This window comes from Gobius niger (assembly GCF_951799975.1).
Source record: "Gobius niger genome assembly, chromosome: 1".
NCBI classification, from domain to species: domain Eukaryota; kingdom Metazoa; phylum Chordata; class Actinopteri; order Gobiiformes; family Gobiidae; genus Gobius; species Gobius niger.
The window spans coordinates 19,235,272-19,258,055 of record NC_136852.1 but is presented as its reverse complement, the minus strand read 5'-3'; the positions used below and the strand labels follow the sequence as shown (position 1 = coordinate 19,258,055).

The 22,784-nt window shown below is 41.9% G+C and overlaps 1 protein-coding gene across 1 annotated transcript; it reads left to right on the top strand.

The window, feature by feature from the left end:
* The first annotated feature begins 120 nt into the window (after nucleotides 1-120).
* On the top strand, nucleotides 121-19,625 carry rpa1 (replication protein A1). Its single transcript, XM_079558904.1, has 17 exons — nucleotides 121-287; nucleotides 464-511; nucleotides 605-683; nucleotides 780-888; nucleotides 959-1,047; nucleotides 1,208-1,288; nucleotides 2,334-2,448; nucleotides 2,529-2,631; nucleotides 2,704-2,772; nucleotides 3,031-3,223; nucleotides 4,420-4,556; nucleotides 5,197-5,345; nucleotides 7,053-7,182; nucleotides 17,381-17,557; nucleotides 18,070-18,177; nucleotides 18,311-18,397; nucleotides 19,072-19,625. The coding sequence occupies exons 1-17, from the start codon at nucleotides 261-263 to the stop codon at nucleotides 19,174-19,176; spliced, it is 1,806 nt and encodes a 601-aa protein (XP_079415030.1). The 5' UTR covers nucleotides 121-260; the 3' UTR covers nucleotides 19,177-19,625.
* The last annotated feature ends 3,159 nt before the right edge of the window (nucleotides 19,626-22,784 follow it).

Sequence of the window (22,784 nt, the reverse complement as noted above, 5' to 3'; positions counted from 1 at the left end):
AATCTAAGGCTGATCCCAGATCAGCATCAGAATTTGCTTGCGCGAGAAGAACACGTAGGAAGTGCCTAAGGTGGACGTCCACGGCTGACTCTAGGTCAGTAGGCGGAACCGGAAACAGGAAAAGTAAATAGGAGCTTGGCGGGTTTGTCAAAGCTGTTGGCGCCAGTAGCACTGAATACTAAACGGGGACAGCAGCAAGAGGTTGGAGCAGATAGAGGAATCATTTTCTTTTGTTTGCAATAAAATTCCATTTCAAGACAATGAAACTCACAGAAGGTGCCATTGAGGTAAGAAAGTTCCGAAGGCTTTGCACTTGTAAACTTATTTTTACAGTTTGCTAGTAATGCGTTTCTCTGATCTATCAGATGAAGACGCTGGTCTTTGTTTTGTTTTCTTCGAAAAAGGAGACATTTAGACTTTAGACTTAGACTGCAGTGTAAATGCATGTGTTATTCTCTCTCAGGCTTTAGCAAACGGAAATCCAATCAACGACGTTGTGCTGCAGTTGGTGGTAAATAATTCATTTCCCCTAAAACTATTAAAACTATATCAGTCCAAAGGTACTGGCATATGAAACAAAGCCCGGTTTATATTGTTTTTACAGAATATTCGCAAAATTGATGGAGGTAGCGGTCCTGCTCGCTTTAGGGCCATGATGAGTGATGGTCGACACTCGATGACTTGTAAGCTTAACGTTTTATGCAGGGTTATTGATTTCACATGACATGGCTTTATATTAAATGGTTTTCCTTTTTGATTTCTTGCGTGTACCTGTGCAGCCTTTATGCTATGTACCCAGCTGAACTTCATGGCTGAGGAGAATACACTTGCCCCTCACTGCATTTGTGTCATCAAGAGGCACGTGACCAACATACTGAAGGATGGACGGTATGTATGTCCTCATTTACTAGTGATGTGCTCTTTTCTGTTTTCTTTAAAACCTCTTTCTCTCTCACAGACGTGTGGTCATCATCTTAGAAATAGATGTAGTAAAGTCCGCTGATCAAGTTGGTGGAAAGATTGGTGAGCCGGTTCCATATACTGAAGGTAATGATTAGTATGATTTAATAATTCATGATTAGTTCCTTCTTTGTAATAATACATGTTTGCTGCAAGAAAACTCATAATTAAAAGTCTGCAATCTAAGTCCATTAAACACGCATGGAGTCACTTCTAAAAATAACCCTACTCCTTTTACTATTGACAGGTCAGAAACAAAGTGTCCAGCCATTACAGTCGAATCCTGCACCCCGTGCACCGTTGCACCCCCAGAATAGTAACAATGAAGGTAAGACGTGGCTTTTTACTTCAACGAAAGTATACATGTCACCACTAGGTGGCAGCATTCCACGACTAATTTTCTGTGACAAACCAATTCTTCTCTGTCAACATGACATTGGTTCCCTTATTTCTGTAATTTGCTTTAATTTTAAAATCTCTTTTAAAGAGTCTCAGAGACTGGACCCTGCTTTATGTTTAAGTATGTAAATACAGACACTTCACTCTGCAAAAGTGGTATAAAGCAAACACATAATATTGCCTTTGATCTATATTGCACTTATACTACTTTAGTCGATTATTCAACTTCTCCCGAAACCAGGGGGTAAGTTACGTTACTGTTATAGCTAAAGCTGCCCTCAATGCCTTGGGACTGATGCACAGAAATGTGGCTGCCAAAATCTCTGAGCAAGGTGGAATAAGTATGAACTGGCGGAATCTGGGATCGAACACCAACCTTCACTCTTCTATGCAGTTGCTGAGATTAATGTAGCAGTTTTTCTTACACATCTGCCCCACCATTAGCAAACGGCTTGTACCAAGAGAAGCACGGGCTGCAGCTGTCAGAGGGGTTTGGATCTCCACTGTGTCGTAGCAGGTTCTCATCCTGTAATCCGTCACGAGAAGATTGAGGGTCTTAAAGGCGCCATACTCATCAGCACAGTCATTGTTCATTTCTCCGTGTGCGCGCCTTGATCTCTTGGCTTAATTACCAGAAGTGCAGGGGTTGGCAAAAGTATGAGGACTTAAGTGGACACTTTGAACCCTAATCCTTGTGTGAGATGCGCAAATCAAATGAGCAGCACTTTTTTTTGCCTGTTCACAAAGTCAGGCCTGACTGTAGAAGTGCAGTTTGTCACACTTTTCCTCAGCTGGGAAGTATGACTCATCTTGCTTAAATGCTGGATAACTTTAGTTGTGTTGCTCTTTTCCCCTTTAAGTTACATGTTAAAGTACACTTGACTAGGCTTGGATCAAAAGCCATAGAAACTTTATTCTTTCATAATGATGATTATGTATGTTATAATTTTGCTCTACACCTTTTACTTTTGTAGCTAACAAACCTTTCCATCGAGACATGGGGAAGAAACCTTTTTCTAACATGCCCAGTACCCCTGGTGGCGGCTCGAAAGTTGTTCCCATTGCCAGTCTCAACCCTTACCAGTCAAAGTGAGCACTCATCCAAATTTGTGAGCCTGCTGTATATAATTTTAATAATTGACTAATTATTGTTGAAATATGTCTTTCAGGTGGACCATTCGTGCTCGGATTACGAATAAGAGTAGCATTCGAACCTGGAGTAATTCCCGTGGTGATGGGAAGCTCTTCTCTATGGAGATTGTGGATGAGAGTGTGCGTTTAAACTAAGTGGCGTTTTTGTATTTTTGAAATACAAGTTACTGAAATATCGTTTATTGTTTATAGGGAGAAATTAGAGTCACCGGCTTCAACCAAGAAGTGGACAAATTCTTTGAGCTGATCGAAGTTGGCAAGGTGAGGCCTTCCCCAGTGAAATATCGAGGTGTTCTTCATTGTGTGTAAAGACTAGATTGGCTGCAGGCTGCTGTATTAACTGCTGTCAGTACTTTGTGATTAAAGCCATTGAGACGGTGAGTCATCTGGCACCACTGCACTGTGCAATAAGCAGCTTATGAGCATCTGCCTCCATCGGAAGTCATATCTCGTTTGCACTGTTCATTCAGGTAAATATTTCACTGATTAACACTCACTCTATCCAAATGTCTGTGCCAGGTCTACTACCTTTCCAAAGCCTCGCTGAAGATTGCCAACAAGCAGTACACATCTGTGAAGAACGACTATGAGATGACACTCAACGGGGAGTCTACCGTCATCCCGTGTGACGACAGCGGCGACGTGCCTATGGTGCAGTGTGACTTTATCCCTATTGGAGACCTGGAAATGAGGGAAAAGGACTCAGTTGTGGGTAAGAATCACAAAACTATACATGATAGAAGTATATTCAGCTTACAAATACATTAGGAAGAAGTCAGATTATGTTTTCTTCAGAATTACCTGCCTAACTGTGAAAGTTGATTTAGTGCTTAACTGAATGGTTCTCAAACCTTTACTCCAAGTACCACTTCATAAAAGATTTGACTTCCAAATTTAAGGGTCTGAAGTAGCTTCAAGAGAACTCCATTATGTCTAAACTACCTGAGTTTAAACCATATGTAAACACGATAAAAGCTGAATTTAAATACATTATAAAGGAATACATTTGATTTTCTTTGAATTTAACTAAATGTATTCATTAGAGCAGCATATTAGTGCAAACGTTTTTCATTAAAATAACAAAATAAGACAATTACGCACAAAAGGAGTAGGAAGAAGTTAAAACGACTTGTGCAAACCTACCCCACATTTTAATTAAATTGAGTAAGTCATTTTTGACTTAATTTATGAAGATGATGATTCTGAATACCCTCTAAAGTACCAGCAGCGCTACACGGATCCCACATACTACTCTGCTCTGTTGTACCATTTCTTATGGTGTATTATAGTCCGTCCGTCCTCCATATGTCCGTAGCCGGGTCATGGGGGCAGCTGTTGGAGCTTCCCAAATCACATTGCACCAGCCCCTTATGGCTCCTCCTGCAGGTGATGGGTCCACAGAAGGATGGCCTCATGGTTCCAACCGGGCCTGTTGGTCTCTCATATGGGGCTTCTGAACCACTCTGACCCGTCACCTAGGACCTGTTTGCCCTGGGAGACCCTACCAGGGCCATCCACCAGATGGCACTATCTGCCCATCACTTGTGGGACATTGTGCATTGCCCACAAGTGCATGGACACTCATTCTGTGCACTTAGTGTAGGGCCGTAATTTAGCTTGTGCATTTTTTGTGAGATTTTTAAAAAGAATATTAGGGGACGATTCTATTTTGGAGAAAATATCTGATTGTGATAAAATCAAGAGTTTACTGTCCACATTATGAACATATCCAGGAGTCTTTAGCATTATGGAGATAACCTAGTTACCTCACATAAATATGATCCTTGAAGCCCCCCGTACACGTCCTGTAGTTGGGCTGGGTCTGATAGTAAGGTACACACTGCCTTTAATGCACCTTTTGACATGTTCTATGCAGCATATTTTCTTACATTTCCTTTTGATACACAGATGTGATTGGTGTGTGTAAAAACGTGGAGGAGGTGACTCGTCTTACAACAAAAACCAACCGGGAAGTGTCAAAGCGCACTCTGGATCTGATGGACATGTCGGGCAAAGTGGTGACTGTCACACTGTGGGGAGAAGAAGTGAGTCAAGTGTTTCTTCATCATTTCTTCTTTAGCATTTCATTTTGATGCCATGATGCTCCAAAAACATAACACATCCCCTCTCCATTTGACCATTTACCCAGACTGAGGCGAGAGTATGGTTGTGAACTGCCCCCATGGGCTTCTGTTACTTAACACTATGCACAAGGTCTTTATTCAGACCTGGTCGGTACATTTTGATTCTGAACTTGCAGTAATACTAATACTCTATCAATGATTCACAACCTCAGAATTATTGGCTGTATCCTTTACATATTCTATTAAAATGCTGCTGTTGCTTTTTATTATTTATGATGTTTTATAATTCTATCAGATGCTTATTGTCTTTGCAATGTATGTAAATAAGCAACATGGCCCGTTTGCTCACCTGTTTGCCTTTTCTTACATGAAGTGCTTCCTTTGTTTGTTCAGCATACAGCTCTTGTCCCAGGAGGGAAGGTGCAACACACAAGATTTATAGTTAACAATGTCAAAGCCAAACAGCAACGTTGACATTATTATCCTGCATCTCTTAGGGCTTCACTCAGATTCCACCTCATCGCTTTTTCTAAATTGGTGTCTAATAGTGTATTGATTCCAAATCGATGTAAAAGTTTTGTTTTGTGTTCATCTCACACAGGCTGAGAAATTTGATGGTTCAGGACAGCCCATTGTAGCTATTAAGGGAGCCAAGCTGTCGGACTTCGGGGGCAGGTCGCTCTCTGCATCCTTCAGCAGCACCTTGATGGTCAACCCCGACCTCCCAGAGGCATACAAGCTCCGAGGCTGGTAAGGAAGCCTTATACTAAAGTAGAGACAATATCTACCATCAGATTTGCCTTTTCTCATAAAAAGTGTTGAAATGTGACTTCTCTCGAGGGTTTAAAATTCTATTCCTATTCCTCAAGTTGTGCGAGCACATGTTCTGATTCTCATTAAGAAGATTAACTTTGGCCCATTAGTAACAATGTGTGCAGCGCTGCACCAAAGCCATACATATAAATGGAAATCATTCTTAATCTGTGGAAATGCATTTTACCTCCCTAGTCTTTCCAGATGTAATAAAATCCTGTATGATAATTCTGCGATTAGATTGATCCAGAAGTCTAGTGCATGTTTTTGAATTTATTTGACGGGGTTTTTCTTATGTACTGCATGAAAATACACTACATATTAACTGTAGTTAACTGTTAGGATGGTCATTACAGCTATTGATTATGAAACCCTTTTTGGATGAGATTTTGTGTTAAAATGATAAATCTGCAGTAAAGCAGAGGTTTGTATAAAAGCTCTGTCTAAGTTCATGAATCAGCTACATGTATACATTTTATTATGAAAAATCAAATCAAAACAGAAATCAAGATCACCGGTAAATTTTTTTGCCATCGTCCAGCCCTAATTTGATTAGTTTGGTTTCTCTAATCCATTCCTCCTTTATGTTGAGAACACTGGAAAGTGGTAATGCATTTGCTCAAAGGCAGCCCTTTATCTAAGAAAGTGAAAGTTATACTTCCTTTCCTTTTCAGTTACTATTTGATCATATCCAGCTGTCTGTTTGATATGTTATTTTCTTGGCCTCAGCCGTGTGAAGGAATGTCTTAATTGTGGAGTTAAGAGTGTGAAACATTGTTTTTGTGTAAGACCAGGCATCTTAATTGTGTTTTGGTGCAAACCTCTGGGACTTGCTCAGATGAATAGTCTTTCATTGGAGAGCTGTTTACTCTTGTAAAGCCTTGGTCATAACTAACTGCTCAGTACAACTAAGCAGTTTGTTGTTTAACAATACAGTTTTAAGTAATCAGACTGATAATTTAGTAAACTAAAGGGGAAGTCGTTAATTACATGTGGCAGCCCGAACCGTACCGCACTGTGTTCTGACTTTAAATTCCCCTTTCTAATTCAGGGTTTGAAGAGATTATGGATAAATATACACTTTCTTACAAGGGAATAATGGGACGCAGGCTGTCAAAACACCCGTCTGCTTCGACATTAAAGTATAGGAAATGTATTTTCAAGCTCATATTTTTATCTAAAGACACCAGTTTAAGGAGATTCTATGCAATGCTTAGTTTTGTTTCAATTTCAAGTGTAAATGTCAACTGCATTGGCTTCATTTACATTTGGAGGAGCACATACAGACACCACCTCAGCTAAATCAAAGCTGTTGAGAATTTGGTGTTTGCCGGCTGTAGGATGCTTTTCCTCTCTGTGAACTCAGTAATGGGCACATTTTCCAGCTTTTAGGAAAAAGCCTTAGTGTTCTGTATTTACGAGACCATATCCCTGTTGTACACAGCTGTGCCTCCTGGCAACCTGATTAATAAGAGCCATTGATCTGGTAATTTTCTCCTACTGCTCCTTGTTTTCTTCATCGTTCTTTCTGTTCTATTTGGTCTATTTGCTTCCTCTTCCCTCCTGCTCTGAACATGGAGATTTCACTCGCAGTCACAGCGGCCTTCATCTGGAATATAAACAAACCATGTTGTATTCCTGCAGGTATGACAAGGAGGGCCATGCGATGGATGGACAGTCACTGACAGAGCTGAGAGGAGGTGGAGGAGGAGGAAGCACCAACTGGAAGACGCTGTCAGATGTGAAGACGGAGCACCTGGGCCACGGGGAGAAGGTGCGTGTTTCACCAGCGCTCACTGCGACAACTGCTATTATTACTACTACTACTATTCAGAGAACCATTTATAATAAAGAGCATTACTGGATTGTGTTAAAGTCAAACTGAATAATATGAAGTTGGATAACGGTGGATATTAGTTATTTTTAAACGTACAAAGAGCATGGAGGTGGCTGAAGAATAGAAATGTAACAGTCTTATGTTCTGTCTGGCGTGAGTAAAGTGACATTTTAAATCTTGTTTTTGGTGTGTGTGTGTGTGTGTGTGTGTGTGGCGACTTGCTGCTAAAGGCAACACATGACCTTGTTCTTTTCCCTTAATAATTTTCTCCTTGGGTCCAATCTACAGTGGCTCAATGCTGCTTTATATTCTCCCTAACCTACTTGGCACGTTATCTAAAGTGTTTTTAGAGCGTCTCGAGCAGCCTCTCACCTGTTCCCCACATGCACAGCTTCATCTCGTCAGGTGAGGGGTCTCTTCACCGCAGTAAAGCTGACTCTTGGCCTGAAGCTCCCGCGATAAAGCACATTTGTGACAGTCTGTCCTACTAACCTTCTGAGGCGTCTCATACCGCAGGGTGCGAGGTCAGACCTCTGAGGAGGACCCCCAACTAAACTCTGCCGCAATTAATTGTCCCTGTCGCAACATCTTTGTGTCACAAGCCCCAGTTTCACGCTGCTCTTCTGCCCTCTTTGACAGAAAGTGCCTCATTCTTTACGCCGGCTTGACATGGCGCTAGTAGAGGCATGTGACAGGCTGTGCTCTTTGCCGCTATGGCCTGGTCAATCAGAGCCTAATGAAGGAAGAAGAAAAAAAGCCTTTACTTCATTAATTAGGGTCTATAGAGAGGAGCAGTTTATGTGGTCTGCTTGTTTGTAGCAAATCAAAGCGAGTCATTAAATGCTTCACCGACGGCTCCTTGTTTTGGACCTAGACACTTTTCCATTTTGTGACCGTCGGTTGGCGCAGCCTCTTACGGGCTTTTATTGTCCTGAGTGACTTGAAATATCAATCGCTCTGTTTTGAGTTAACTGAGGTCGACGGCTCCCTGCAAACTTAAACTGTGGTCTGAATGTGATGAGAGCATTGATTTGCATCGCGCTCCAGGGATAATCTGTTCTCAGACTGGCCGTTATTGGTTAAACAGCAGCCACAAAAGCAGCATAACGCTACTTTAAATGAGCACTCTGAATCTGTGCTAACAACCACGTGTGCGGAGGGTGGACTCTTAATAACATGTTTTAGTCCCATGTGGCTTTTGATAGTTAAATATGTAATTTTCCTATTCATTTCTGTGAGACTTCCATTACCTATTCGTTTAGCCTTGGGCGATCCTTTCTTTCATATAATTACCATTAACATAATGCTTTCACTGATGTTTGATAACCTGTTAGTGAGCTCACAGAATGGGTGCCTTCAGCTTTCACAGTTCAGCCTGCATTGCTGTGTAATTTTTAAATTCAAACTGCATAAAATGATGTGCATTCACAAACAATAATGATGTAGCTGCAGTCAAGGCAGATTTAAATATTTTATTTCATAATTTTATTGTTGATTAAAAAGGACAAATAATTCATATAAAGACAATACAGTTCATTATTAATACTTAATATTTCATTGGGTTTTTTTCATTTCTTAAAAACTATGTAAATAGGGGAGAACGTATTTTTGGTTCCGCTTTAATTTGAGTTGCTACGGGGACAGCATAGGCGTGGCACAGAGCAACATGAGGCCACCGGCACCCACATGAAGCAGAGTCCGAGAGAGAAGCCAATTAAGACTAAAACTTTATTTCCTTGGAGTTTAAGCGGCCAATGAGGTATTTTATTGAATCTGTGTGATATTTTGTGATTATCTGTGACATTATTTTAAGTTTTATTGTCTTAACTTTTTAGTTCTGACGGCATTGTACTGGCATGATTACGGCATGTGAAGACATGATAGCCAAATAAATGTCTGTGGAAACCAGAGGATGACTTGAGCCTTGATTAACTCTGAGGGAGTAACAGTCAGAACTCAGCCTACATCGTGCTGGAGAAGAGAGAGGAGAGAGCGGGACCAGTCGCAGCCGCGGAGCCGACAACGAGCAGCTCGTTAAGGAGTGACGTCGCGCTCTAAGCATCAAAGGAAAGGCCGACTGCATGCGCGGACTGCGTGCACGGACTACCCAAACCAGAGGCAACCAGGGTCCAGGAGTGCAGCGTGGTTAACCTACCCTCAAGTAACACGTTTAAAACAAGTTAAATGTGAAGAAGTGGATTAACCTAGCTAACTTTAAAGGGACTCTATAAGTGCATTAAAGGGGTAACCTGCTGCGGTCTTAAGTACAAGTTTAAGTTCAAGAAATTGCTTTTGTAGCAAAGAGACTGTTAATAAGCATAGTTAAGTTGAATTACAAATGTTTTGACCATTTTTAAAGGGTACATCAAGGTACTTAAAGGGCAAGTCATATCATTTTGTTTGACTTGAAATTATTTTCTGTTTTGTAACAAGTGAAGAAGATTTATTATTTTGATTTAAGTGTTGTAATACACATTTAAGTTCATCGTTCAAAGAGAGATCTTTAAGTTGATAATTTGTAACCACCCTTTGAATGGTATTTAAGTTGAGTTAAAGCTACTCACAACTAAAGTAAAGACATTTTAAGTTAAAGTTAAGTAATTAAGCCCAAAGTTCATACACAAGAAGAATTGTGACATGGCCGACCAAAAGGACTATGACACTGAAGCTGTGGAGTTGCTGCAAGAAGTAAGTCCTGAAGAAGAAACTACAGACACAAGCTCAACAGGCCAAACAAAGTTAAGCACTGGTAAAGCTTCTGCAGAAGAGGTCTTGAGGAAAAGTTTGAGAGTGAGAAAACTCACCGAGAAAGGCCAAGCACTGCGTGATGAAAAGCTGAAAAAGCTTCAAGCTCGCTTCACTCACAGCTATGACAAGTGGAAAACTGCTGCTAAAGAAGCCAAAAGAGCACTTGATGCACCTGTTAGCGCAAGTTTGCAAACTCACATCGTTCAAGTCCGATATACCTGTGGAGAGGTGAAAGATGCCTATGAAGACCTACGCAGTTATGAAACTCCGGATGGAGACACCCGCCGCAGAGTGGACACATGTGATGCAGTTTCTCAGAAGATCATACGACAAGCACAAGAGAATCTTGCAGCAGAAGAAGGTGGAAAGAATATAGAAAGATCCGCTCAGTGGAGTGAAGCTGGCTCAGTGTTCATTTCAGCAACCTCCCAAAGATCCAAACACTCAAGTAAGTTGTCTGACAAAAGGCAAGAAGCAGCAGCAGAAGTGGCTGCAACAGAAGCTACTCTCAAGGTGATGGAAGAAATGGAACGTGAAAGACAGAAACTTGAAGATCTTGAATTGGAGAATAAACAAAGGCTTGCAAGGCAAGAAGCAGAGAATGCTGAAAACCAAAGAGCTTTCGAGCAAAAGAAAAGAGAGCTTGAACGCTTAGAGACAGTTAAACAGATGAACGCTGCTAAAGCACGGCTGAAAGTGTATGAGCAAGAAGGCAACTCGGATGAAGAAATATCTGACCTTCTGCATGACAAGAGCAAATCAAGAAAGACCACATCAAGATCAGTGAGTCATGCTGAACCCAAGTTTACACTTTCAGTACTCAATCCAATTGCTAAGCCATTTAGTATGGCACAAGACACCACGAGAGGGCGACCTACAAGCGATGCCACACAGGAAGATGGAACAACAGCACTGGCTAAAGCATTAGCAGAGTCCATCAACATAAGCCGTTTACCAGTTCCAGAACCCGCAGTTTTCAATGGCGATCCTATCAAGTACAAGGATTGGAAAATGTCGTTTCAAATGCTTATTGAAAGAAAGAACATCCCAGTCAGTGAAAAGATCTACTACCTACGCAAGTATGTTGGTGGTCCGGCAAGAAAGGCTGTTGAGAGTTACTTCCTGTTGGGAACAGACACGGCATACCATGGAGCTTGGGACACTCTGGAGGAAAGATATGGAAGTCCATTTGTAATCGCCAAAGCCTTCAGAGATAAGATTTCGTTGTGGCCGAAGATTGGAACAAAGGACAGTGCTGAACTAAGAGAGTTCTCAGACTTTCTCAGAGGTTGTGAAGCAGCAATGTTCCAAATCAAGAGTCTCGAAGTCCTAAACGACTGCAGTGAGAATCAGAGAATGCTCAGCAAGCTTCCTGATTGGCTTACAGCAAGATGGAATAGGAAAGTCATTCAGATTGAAGAAGAGTGTGGTTCATTTCCAACATTCAGCAACTTTGTTGACTTTGTCGCAAGAGAGGCCAAGATAGCGTGCAATCCAGTGACCTCGTTGCATGCACTCAAAGCAAATGATTCTGAGAAGATGAAGACTCCAAAGATTCGAAGTGTTGGAGCAAAGACATTTGTAAGCAGCGCAGAAGAGAAAACGGAAACAAAGAAGTGTGTTTTCTGTGAGAAATCCAATCACAACATTCAGACATGTCGAAAGTTCATGGAAACGGCAATAACTGAAAGAGTGAAGTTCGTACAATCCAAAGGACTGTGTTTTGGATGTCTCAGCTTTGGGCACCTTTCCAAGAAATGTGAAAAGAGAAGTATCTGTAATACATGCAAGGGAAGACATCCAACATGTTTACATGAAGAACGAGACAAAGAGTACAGAAAGACTAAGGACAGCGAGAAAGAACAAAGGGATACTAAAGGGATGAAAGAATCGAAGGACATCAAACAAACTAAAGAACAAAGTAAAGAAGCAACAAGCGAGGCTATCTCAAATCGTGTGATCCAAAGTGATAAGAGTGACCTCACGTCCACAATCGTTCCAGTTTGGTTATCCACAACAAGCAACCCGGAACATGAAACACTGGTATACGCCCTTCTGGATAGTCAAAGTGACACGACATTTGTTCTGCAAGAAAAGGCAGACGTTCTGGACACAGAAAAGAAAGATGTGCAGTTAAAGCTCTCCACACTGTCGTCCAAAGATTCAGTCGTTCCAAGTCAAAAGCTATTAGGGCTACAAGTTAGAGGCTTCTATTCGACAAAGAGAATCCCTCTTCCCATGACCTACACAAGAGAGTTCATCCCTGCCAATCTAAGTCATATTCCCACACCCAAGACAGCAAGAGCATGGCCTCACTTAGAGCACCTCGCAGAAGAGATTGCCCCTCTGATTGAATGTGATGTTGGTCTGCTCATAGGTTACAACTGTTCACAAGCACTGGTACCGAGAGAAGTTGTGACAGGACAAGACAATGAGCCCTTCGCCCAAAGAACAGATCTTGGCTGGACAATAGTTGGAGGTGTTGATCCATGTGTTGACTATGGAGACGCTATTGGATGCAGCCACAGGATTATTGTCAAGGAAGTGACACCCAGCCCAACATCTGAGCAATTGTTGAAGGAAGTGCACTACATATGTCGCACACAAGTCAAGGAAGTAGTCACACCATCAGATGTCATCAAGGTGCTAGAGTCCGATTTCAATGAGAAGAAAGTGGAAGACTCTCATTTCTCCCAAGAAGATTTGCGCTTCATTTCAATCATGGAGGAAGGAGTGAAAGTACAAGAAGATGGACATTGTGAGCTACCTTTGCCGTTTAAGGAAGACAGACCAAGTCTACCGAACAACAAGAGCTGTGCAGAACATCGACTCAAATGCCTCAAGAAAAGGTTTGAAAGAGACAAACAATATCACAACGACTACACAAAGTTCATGAATGAAACAATAGAGCGTGGAGATGCAGAAAGAGTGCCTCCTGAAGAACTGTGCAAAAGCCCGGCATGGTACATACCGCACCATGGGGTGTATCATCCCCAGAAACCTGGAAAAATAAGAGTGGTGTTCGATTGTTCGGCAAAGTATGAAGGAGTCTCGTTGAACGATCATCTGTTGACAGGACCAGAGTTAACCAACAGACTGGTAGGAGTCCTGTGCAGATTTCGGAAAGGTCCAGTGGCAGTGACATGTGACATAGAACGCATGTTTCATCAGTTTAGAGTCAGAGCTGAAGATCAAGACTATTTTCGCTTCTTTTGGTGGGACAATGGAGATTTCCAATCCACTCCGTCTGTCTACCGCATGCGTGTCCACCTGTTTGGAGCCGCCTCATCACCAGCCTGCGCAAACTTTGGTCTCAAGTATATCGCGGCACAAGGTCAAGGACAGTTCAGTGAAGTGACGATAAGGTTCATTGAGAGAAACTTTTACGTGGACGATGGCCTGATCAGCTGTCACTCTGAAGAAGAGGCAATCCGTCTCGTAAACGAAGCAAAGCAACTCTGCTACACTGGGAAATTACGACTCCATAAGTTCATTTCCAATAGCCAACAAGTACTCGACTCTCTTCCCAAAGAAGATTGTGTAGAGACGGTAAGAAACCAAGACCTTGCATTTGGCGAGCAACAGATTGAAAGAGCTCTAGGCGTGAAGTGGTGTATCGCCTCAGACCATTTCCAGTTTCGAGTAGTTGTGAATGAGCGTCCACTCTCCAGAAGAGGAGTGTTGTCGACTGTAGCTTCCATCTACGACCCACTCGGGTTTTTGGCGCCTTTCGTTCTACTTGGCAAGCAAATACTACAGCAAATGTGTCGTGACAAGGCAGACTGGGACGAACCACTCTCAAGTGAACTCAAGCCACGGTGGGAGTCCTGGTTGTCGGATCTCAAGAACCTTGCAGAAGTCAAGATCGACCGTTGTTACCTTCCAAAAGATTTCCAAGCAGTTCAGAAATATGAACTCCACCATTTCTCAGACGCAAGTGTTTCAGGATATGGAGTTTGTACCTATTTAAGAGCCATCAGTGGATCAGGACAAGTCCATTGCTCACTTGTATTCGCCAAGTCCAGAGTAGCACCCAGCAAGGTAACTACAGTGCCGAGGTTGGAGCTGTCTGCAGCAGTTGTCGCAGTACGTGTAAGTGACATGCTTAAAGCAGAATTAGAGCTGGATAACACAGAAGAAATCTTTTGGACGGATTCGCAAGTAGTCTTGGGATATATCAAGAACGAAGCAAGACGCTTTCATGTTTTCGTAGCGAACCGCATCCAACGTATCAAAGAGAGTACTCAACGGACACAGTGGAAGTATGTTGCATCAGAGGACAATCCCGCGGACCATGCGTCTCGTGGACTGAAAGCCAAAGACCTCATTGCTTCCAGCTGGTTCAGTGGACCAAGTTTTCTCTGGCAAGAAGAGCTTCCCAGCGGAGAGATCAAGGTGGGAGAACTTGACGCAGAGGACCCAGAAGTACGCAAAGCTGTTGTGCACCACACGCTAACAAAGATGGATTCTCTGGCAGAACGTTTTCTGAAATTCTCCAGCTGGTCAAGACTAGTCAAAGCTATTGCAAGGCTCACCAGATTTGTGAAAGAGTTTAAGAACATACAAAAGAGAACCAATGAAGCCACAAGTCTAGAAGAAAGACAAGAAGCTGAATTTACAATCCTAGCCATTGTACAAAGATCAGTCTTCTCCAAAGAAATCAAGGAACTTCAATCCAGACAAGACTTGACGAAAGACAAGGCAAGTAGGCTGTATCGACTCAATCCCTTCCTGGACCACAAGGGTATCCTCAGAGTGGGAGGTAGATTAGAGCAAGCTACATTGCATCCGCATGTCAAGCACCCAGCTATCTTACCGAAGACCTGCCACATCACAAAGTTACTGATTGGTCACTATCATCAGCAAGTGCAACATCAAGGGCGTGGCATGACGATAAACGAACTAAGAGCAAATGGCATTTGGATACTCGGATGTAGTCAAGCAGTAGCATCCTATATCTACAACTGTGTCAAATGCAGGAAATTCAGACGAGGAACAGAAGAGCAGAAAATGGCAAACCTGCCCAGCGAGAGAATGGAGACAACTCCTCCCTTCACGTATTGTGGGATGGATTGTTTCGGCCCGTTTTATGTTAAAGAAGGAAGGAAAGAGTTGAAACGCTATGGACTGCTGTTTACGTGCTTGTGCTCACGCGCAGTACATATCGAGTTACTCGACGATCTGTCAACTGACGCCTTTTCTAAACTCACTCCGAGCTTTCATCGCCCTACGCGGAAATGTGCGTCAGCTTCAGTCAGACCAGGGCACCAACTTCGTTGGAGCAAGACGTGAGTTCCTGGAAGCAGTCAAAGAAATGGACCAGGAAAGCCTGAAGCAATTAGGCTGTGAGTTTGTCATGAACCCTCCCTCTGCCAGTCATATGGGTGGAGTCTGGGAGAGGCAAATCCGCACAATCAGAAGTGTGTTGACCTCCATTCTGGATCAGTCTTCTCGAACACTAGACAGTTCATCATTAAGGACCTATCTTTACGAAGTGATGGCTATAGTAAATAGTAGACCCATCACCCCACACCTACTCAACGATCCTACCGGACCTCAACCACTTACGCCCAATCTTCTTTTGACCATGAAGTCGTCAGTAATACTACCACCACCAGGAGACTTTGTAAAGGAGGACCTGTACCTTCGCAAGAGATGGCGTAGAGTTCAATATCTGGCCAATGAGTTCTGGCACAGATGGAGAAAAGAATACTTAATGAGCCTACAGCAAAGACAAAAATGGCAGAAAACAAGGAGAAATGCACAAGTCAACGACATAGTGATCATAAAAGATGACACAGCACCCAGAAACGATTGGAAACTCGCTAAAGTCACCGCAGTGTATCCAAGTGAAGACGGATGTGTTCGTAAGGTGCAGCTGCTAATCAGTGACTCAGCATTAGATGCCCATGGAAAGAGACTCAGTAAACGAGTACACTTGGACAGACCGATCCACAAGACTGTTACACTTTTAGAAGCAAACTAGTCCCACACATATGTTAAGTTCATTATAATAGAAATCACAAGTGATTTGGTGGGAGTGTAGCTGCAGTCAAGGCAGATTTAAATATTTTATTTCATAATTTTATTGTTGATTAAAAAGGACAAATAATTCATATAAAGACAATACAGTTCATTATTAATACTTAATATTTCATTGGGTTTTTTTCATTTCTTAAAAACTATGTAAATAGGGGAGAACGTATTTTTGGTTCCGCTTTAATTTGAGTTGCTACGGGGACAGCATAGGCGTGGCACAGAGCAACATGAGGCCACCGGCACCCACATGAAGCAGAGTCCGAGAGAGAAGCCAATTAAGACTAAAACTTTATTTCCTTGGAGTTTAAGCGGCCAATGAGGTATTTTATTGAATCTGTGTGATATTTTGTGATTATCTGTGACATTATTTTAAGTTTTATTGTCTTAACTTTTTAGTTCTGACGGCATTGTACTGGCATGATTACGGCATGTGAAGACATGATAGCCAAATAAATGTCTGTGGAAACCAGAGGATGACTTGAGCCTTGATTAACTCTGAGGGAGTAACAAATGATGATGATGATGAAACAATAATGTGTCTTTTGAATGAATCAGTCTGATAAAGTAACCACTAAATGATGAGACTAATTTAGCTTCTTAACCCCCGCCTGAACAGAGCACATTTTCTCCAGTTTGGCATTACCCAAATCTTAGATGCTTCTTGAACAACGCGTCAACAAGGATGAAAATACAAACAAAAAGTGACCAAAAAAAGTGACAAAGCAAGAAAAATCTGCCGGAAAAGCAGGAATAACACAATAAAAAAGCAACAAAAACACGACTAAAAAGCGAAGAAACATGACGAAAAAGCAAGGGAATAAAGCAACAAAAGATGACAAAAAAAACAAGACAAAAACGTTTCCAAAATTTGGCGACAACACAGCAAAAAAAAGTTGTGATCAATTGTGTAGGTCTTTCAAATGAGGCGTTACACTTGCCTATTGGCTGTAAGCTTGAGTCCAGAAGATTTAGGTCAAGGTGATCTGGAGAAAATGTGCTCGGTTAAGGCGGAGGGTATGAGGTCAAGGTTTGTTTTTGTTGTTTATATTTAAGTGTAAGCCCTTTAAATGTTTTTTATTGTCATTTATTGGACGTCCCTCTGCCTTTTAACAGAAAAGGGGCTCAGGTGTGATGACTGTAATGTTTCTTCCTTGAGGCTGTTTTTCTGCACTAGTTTACCTGTTTGCGACATGGGCAGACAGCTCTGTGGTCTGCATATGTATGAGACTATTCTGTTATGCATGACAACATGGCCCCGAGCTCTTTTAATGCTAATTGTTGTCTTAGATTTATTTCTCTCTGGCTGCTGGTGGCATAACTGATTTTTCTATTTTCACTTTCTCCACAGGCGGATTACTATACCTGCATTGCAACCATAGTGTACCTCCGAAAGGAAAACTGCCTTTACCAAGCGTGCCCGAGCCAGGACTGCAATAAAAAAGTCGTGGACCAGCAGAACGGCATGTTCCGCTGCGAAAAGTGCGACAAAGAGTTCCCCAACTTCAAGTACCGCCTCATCCTTTCTGTAAGTGACACACGGCATTCTGCGTTTCTGCTTAGCCCTGCACTCAGGCGCCTGGCAATGGAGTTCAGCATCAGTCCAAGCCCCTCTGCTCACATTAACAAACTGAACACGAAGCGAGGAAGCTATAGAAGTTACTGGCTGACACGGGCACACAAGCCACCAAGTAGGGCTGCATGATACCTTGTTTACCCGATCAGATTACTTAGTTTAGTTTCTTTGAGCAGTTTACATTCCAAATTTTCTTTAAAAAAGTCACATTGTATTGTGGAAGTTACTGCCTGGGCTCAGGGTAGTAGTCCACACTCAGCATTCTAGTTCTTCCACTCCAGTCAGTATTTAAGCATTAGTCACGACTCATCTGTGGGCCCTTATAGCGGGGTATCATATCTGCGATTTCAATTGGATATGATACTGATACCAGCAAACTAAAATCCAGCATCTGTATCTGAACCGCCTACCACAAAGCTAACTTTTTTTTTTAGCTTTTGTTGATGTGTTTCTCTTTGTTCCAGGCAAACATTGCAGATCATGGAGACAACCAGTGGGTGACCTGCTTCCAGGAGAGTGCAGAATCCATTTTGGGGCAGAATGCAGCTTACCTGGGGCAGCTCAAGGACTCGGTGAGAAAGAATTACAATCCTGCACTCAAGAAATTGTTTAAGCTTAAGACTGTTCTGTTCTTTTTAACTTACATTTTTAAGAGCTCTCGACACTGAATACACCTCATATTAAAGCTATCGATTTCTCTTTTAGAATGAAGCAGCGTTTGATGAAGTGTTTCAACAGGCCAACTTCAACACCTTTATCTTCCGCAGTAGAGTCAAGATGGAAACGTATAATGTAAGACTCAACATAAATGTTTATTAGGTTAATCAGAAATATGTTTGACATCAGGATGTTCAATCATTTTAATTGCCTTATTGTTACTGTTGGGCACTCAGTGGACCCCACTTGACTTGTATTTCAAGGTAATAATTTTCCATCAGCACCAGACCAATCATTTTTGTGTGACTGGATGAATAATCGTTTACCTGAACGTTGTTCATTGTCAGCGCTTTCACAAAGGGCAGAGTCGTATATTAGTTGCGGCTGCCGATTCCTGTCGCCGGCACAGATAGAGTATTCTTAGGAAAGAAGCACATTAAAAGAGAGATTGGGCTGAGGCTCTGAGCAGGAAGTCTGGAGCTCTGCCAGAGGCTGCATCCGCCCTTCCCACAGAAGAGGCCACTGTCTGAGCCAACGGCATGCCTCATGTTTCCCCAACACACCTGCACTTCTCTGCTCAAATTGTCTCTATTCTTTTAACAATTAGACCACATTGTACCGTGGCCTTTATAGATGTTGTGAATTGTTAATGTTTCTCAATCTGCTTTACCCGCTCTTTAAAGGGTGAACTCAAACCAATTTGAAACAAGATTTAGAAAAAGGCAGTGTTTAAAACGGCAGCATATTGTGAGTCAGTCTGTCTTACTTTCTTGCCTTACACTGATTTTCCTGTTTGTCTTTATGTTCAGGATGAGTCCAGAATCAAAGCGACTGTGATGGAAGTGAAGCCTGTTGATCATAAAGAATACAGCAACAGGTTGATCATGAACATCAGGAAACTGGCCAACCAGTAGAAAGCATCATCTTTGTTTATATTGGCACTTCCATGGGTTTGTGTGTCGCTAATAATTATTTTGTATTTGTACTGAAAATTAAATGGACTGTTTTTGTGTTGTAGTTTTGTGAAATAATGCAATACTAATTACTGCATTTTATTGGTCAAACAAACATGTCATTTGTTGGAAAAAGAGTGGGTCGACTTTTTTTTTTTTTTTTCATTTGTCCAGATGTTCCAGTATGAGCCAGGTTTTGTGGGTGCAGGCTTTTTGTGTGCGGAGCCACTCTTAAGCTAGCATTTTCTTTGTCAGAAAAGTTGGGCCGGACCTGCACACTCCTGATAACAGTTTACTCTCCCTCTCTTATTTAGCCTTTTTACAAACTCTGCTCAGCTTAGACTTGTAAAACGGTGTACAGCAGGAAATGTAACTAAAGCGTCCAATAAAATGCTTGTAATTCAACTGTGGTGTGTATTTTCTATCTGCATTTTGACTCGCTATTCAGCCTTCTAATTGCAAGTAGTATTTTAAAGTGATCGTTTGGAATTTTTATAAGATCTCAGCAATTCTAGTTTAGTATCCTCCCGCGTTGACCAATGAAAACAAGCTTTTCTTGTGAACTAGCCCGTCGGGAGCGGAGGGGGAGGAGCTTGATCTCACTTTTCAAATTAAGGGAAGAAATTTGTTTAATCTGGTTAGGTCAGTTTGTCTGTTAAGCACTTTGGTCAATGTTGTCAGCCCATTTTCAACAAAGTATTTAAGCGCTTTCTTATTGTTGGTAAATGGTTCACTGTAAATAACAGTATTTATTCATCTTTTCGCTAAATTAAACACTGTCTTTTTATAATTGAAACCGGAAGCGCGCCCATCACGTGACCTGTTTATGCTAGTTTAAAAGAGCTAGGCCCACAGCCTCAGGGCAGAAGCTGTGGCGCAGTAGTCGGGCCGTGGCCTAAGCCTTGCTACATCTGGGACGTGTAAGTGTCGTTTTATCTGTGTATCCATTTTAACTTAATCCATAGTACGCTAAAAACTATTTTATTCTTTGTTCACAGGGGACCTATGTTTACCCTTTTCTTTCTGTAATATTTGAGCTCGAAATAAACTTTGAAAAGCCAACTGATTCTCCCTGGTGATTTCGAGGGGGCAACATCAACAGTAGTTTTAAATGTGCTATAGAAATAAAGATTTGATTGGTTCATCCTGGCTTTCATTTTGTCGGCCTCTAGTTTTTTGACACATGGCTTTATGTACAGATTTTTGCTAAGGACGCCACCAGAGGCTTATTGCAAGATGAGGTCAAAGATACTTCCATCAAACACAAGGGTTCAGGGAAGTCGGTGAATATGGGGATTTCTTGTTCCGGATCTAAAATAGTTTTCCTTCACGACCCGACCCAACCCAGTCTTTTTTCCAAGTCCTTTCTTCTTGACCTGAGGAATCCTCCCTGTTGCCGCTTTTAAGTTGTGTCCAGGCCGCCAGTGGCAGCGACGGCATAGAGATAAATCACAGTGATGAGAGACTGCTTGTACTACACAGTGCTCGAGCAAATGAGACCATGTACTGCGTGTTTCTTAAGATTCATGGGTCTGGGCTGCTCCACAGGTACTTGTTTATGTGTACCAGATCCATGTACGGGACAGGTGCATGGTACACCTATGTTCTCTTCAGTGTGATTGCCTGTGCAAGGAGTCCAGGGGTATGTTGACTAAATTGAGGCCTTGTGGATTCTGTGTTATAGCTTGTTCACAGGCTCCAGCTGTGACAGTCAAGCGCTTTGGCAGGTTCTGTGCTTTGTCTTCAAATGGCTGTGGAAAATGGCACTGGCTGTCAAATGTCTGGCAGGTGGAATTTGGAAAACAGATCGTTACAATAATTGTGCCAGAGTTAAATGCGGCCATTTTGCTCTGTTAGATTGATAGATTGATTTTGTGAGTTTTTAGTTTCCTGCGCTGATTAGGCCTATGCTGTCAGTTATATTTTATTTGTCTTGGCTTTATGCCTTGGGCTTCATTGTGACTCATTCACGGTGACATCTTTGTGATTGCAACAAATGTTTTCTCCATTTTTCACATTCGTTATAGGACGAATACTTTCTTGAGGGTCTTCTGTTTGTGACTCGTTCACTCGTCCTAACCTGGAACATCCCACATTTTAACTATAGTCCAAAGTCATTCCCAACTTTTCTAACACATTCCTATCATGCTTCACACCCCCTTTACCTTTGAGGACAACAAATGTTTTATCAACTGTTAAGTATAACATGTACTCTAAATATTAACCACATGAACATAAAAGAGTTGAGTTGTTTCACCAGCACCAGTAAAATGAGCACTACTTTAGTCTCTGTGATCAGAAAAACCTCCCTCACTACTACAAGCTGTCTTGTCTCTCACAGGTCCTGAGTCCACACCACAGGGGCATTTCTGAATTGTCTAGAGGCTCATTACATTCAAGGGAGAAAAAGAAAATAATAAAAGAAGAGACATCAAAGGTTGAGTACGTCAGTGAAATTACTATTCCTGCTGTGTGTCTTGAAATCAAAATAACTTTGAAGTTTTCCTGATTTCCTTTGGTAAACCCCCCCTCCCCTCCAAAAGACCTGACGTGTCCCGCTGTAGCCGGTGTGGACTTCATTGTGCATGTGCAGGTGCTCCTGACCTTGTCTGCATCCTCTCTAATTGGATGACCTCTTGCTTTGAGAAAGTCCTGCTCATCAGTAATGGCATCATCTCTGAGTTCACTTAAGTGTCAGGATAACAAGTGATAGATGTTGGAGGAGACGGGGTGAGACTGACAAATCCTATTGCAATCGCTATAGGGGCTAATGTAATATAGGACAATTGACTTTCTACCACTATTAGGTTACCTATGCCTCCTGAAAAAGAAATAAACAAAAAACACACCTTTGTACAAGTTTCTAATAGTTGCCCTCCTTTCCCACCTACTGGAAATAAAGCAGAGTAAAGTCCTCTTAACTTGAGTTACAAAAATGTGCACATGAGTAACCCTGCATATTCTAGTACTAGTCTGGCTTTCAAAAGTTAAAAACATACTGATGTCTGGAGGAGGCGGTTGCTATTGTGTTCTACCTTTGTATTTTATATAACTACAAAGTGTATCAGCATTTGGCAAGCACTTCACTCAAGAACGGCTTGAACACAAATCTAAATAAATCAAAATGATAGGAACTAAAGGTGAACAAGAGTGGATAAGTGGAAAGTGGAGGCAGTCTTTTAAGTTGCTGCAATTTCTCCCTATAAAGCCGATCACTGCCACTGTCGTCCTGTGTCCACATTGCATCGTCTTTAAGTCTAACTTTACAGCTCGTCTCTCCTTCCCAGCCTCTGCGTACAGATGCTGGGGTGTGAATTTGGACATCTTTCCCTCTATTACGGTTTTATAATTTTCCATTACTCTCCGTTATGACCTAAAATAGTTTATGCCTGTACAGAGCTTGCTGGAGGTTTGTTTGACCTGTGCCTCTACTAAACATGATAAATTTAGGGCAGCTCTTCTCCAAAATTTGTAATATTCCTTTGTGGACTGATTCACCTGTTTTTTCCACGTTTCATTGTCTGGTATCTGTTCAGTGCAATGGGAGTCCGAGGCGTAACTTGTGCATG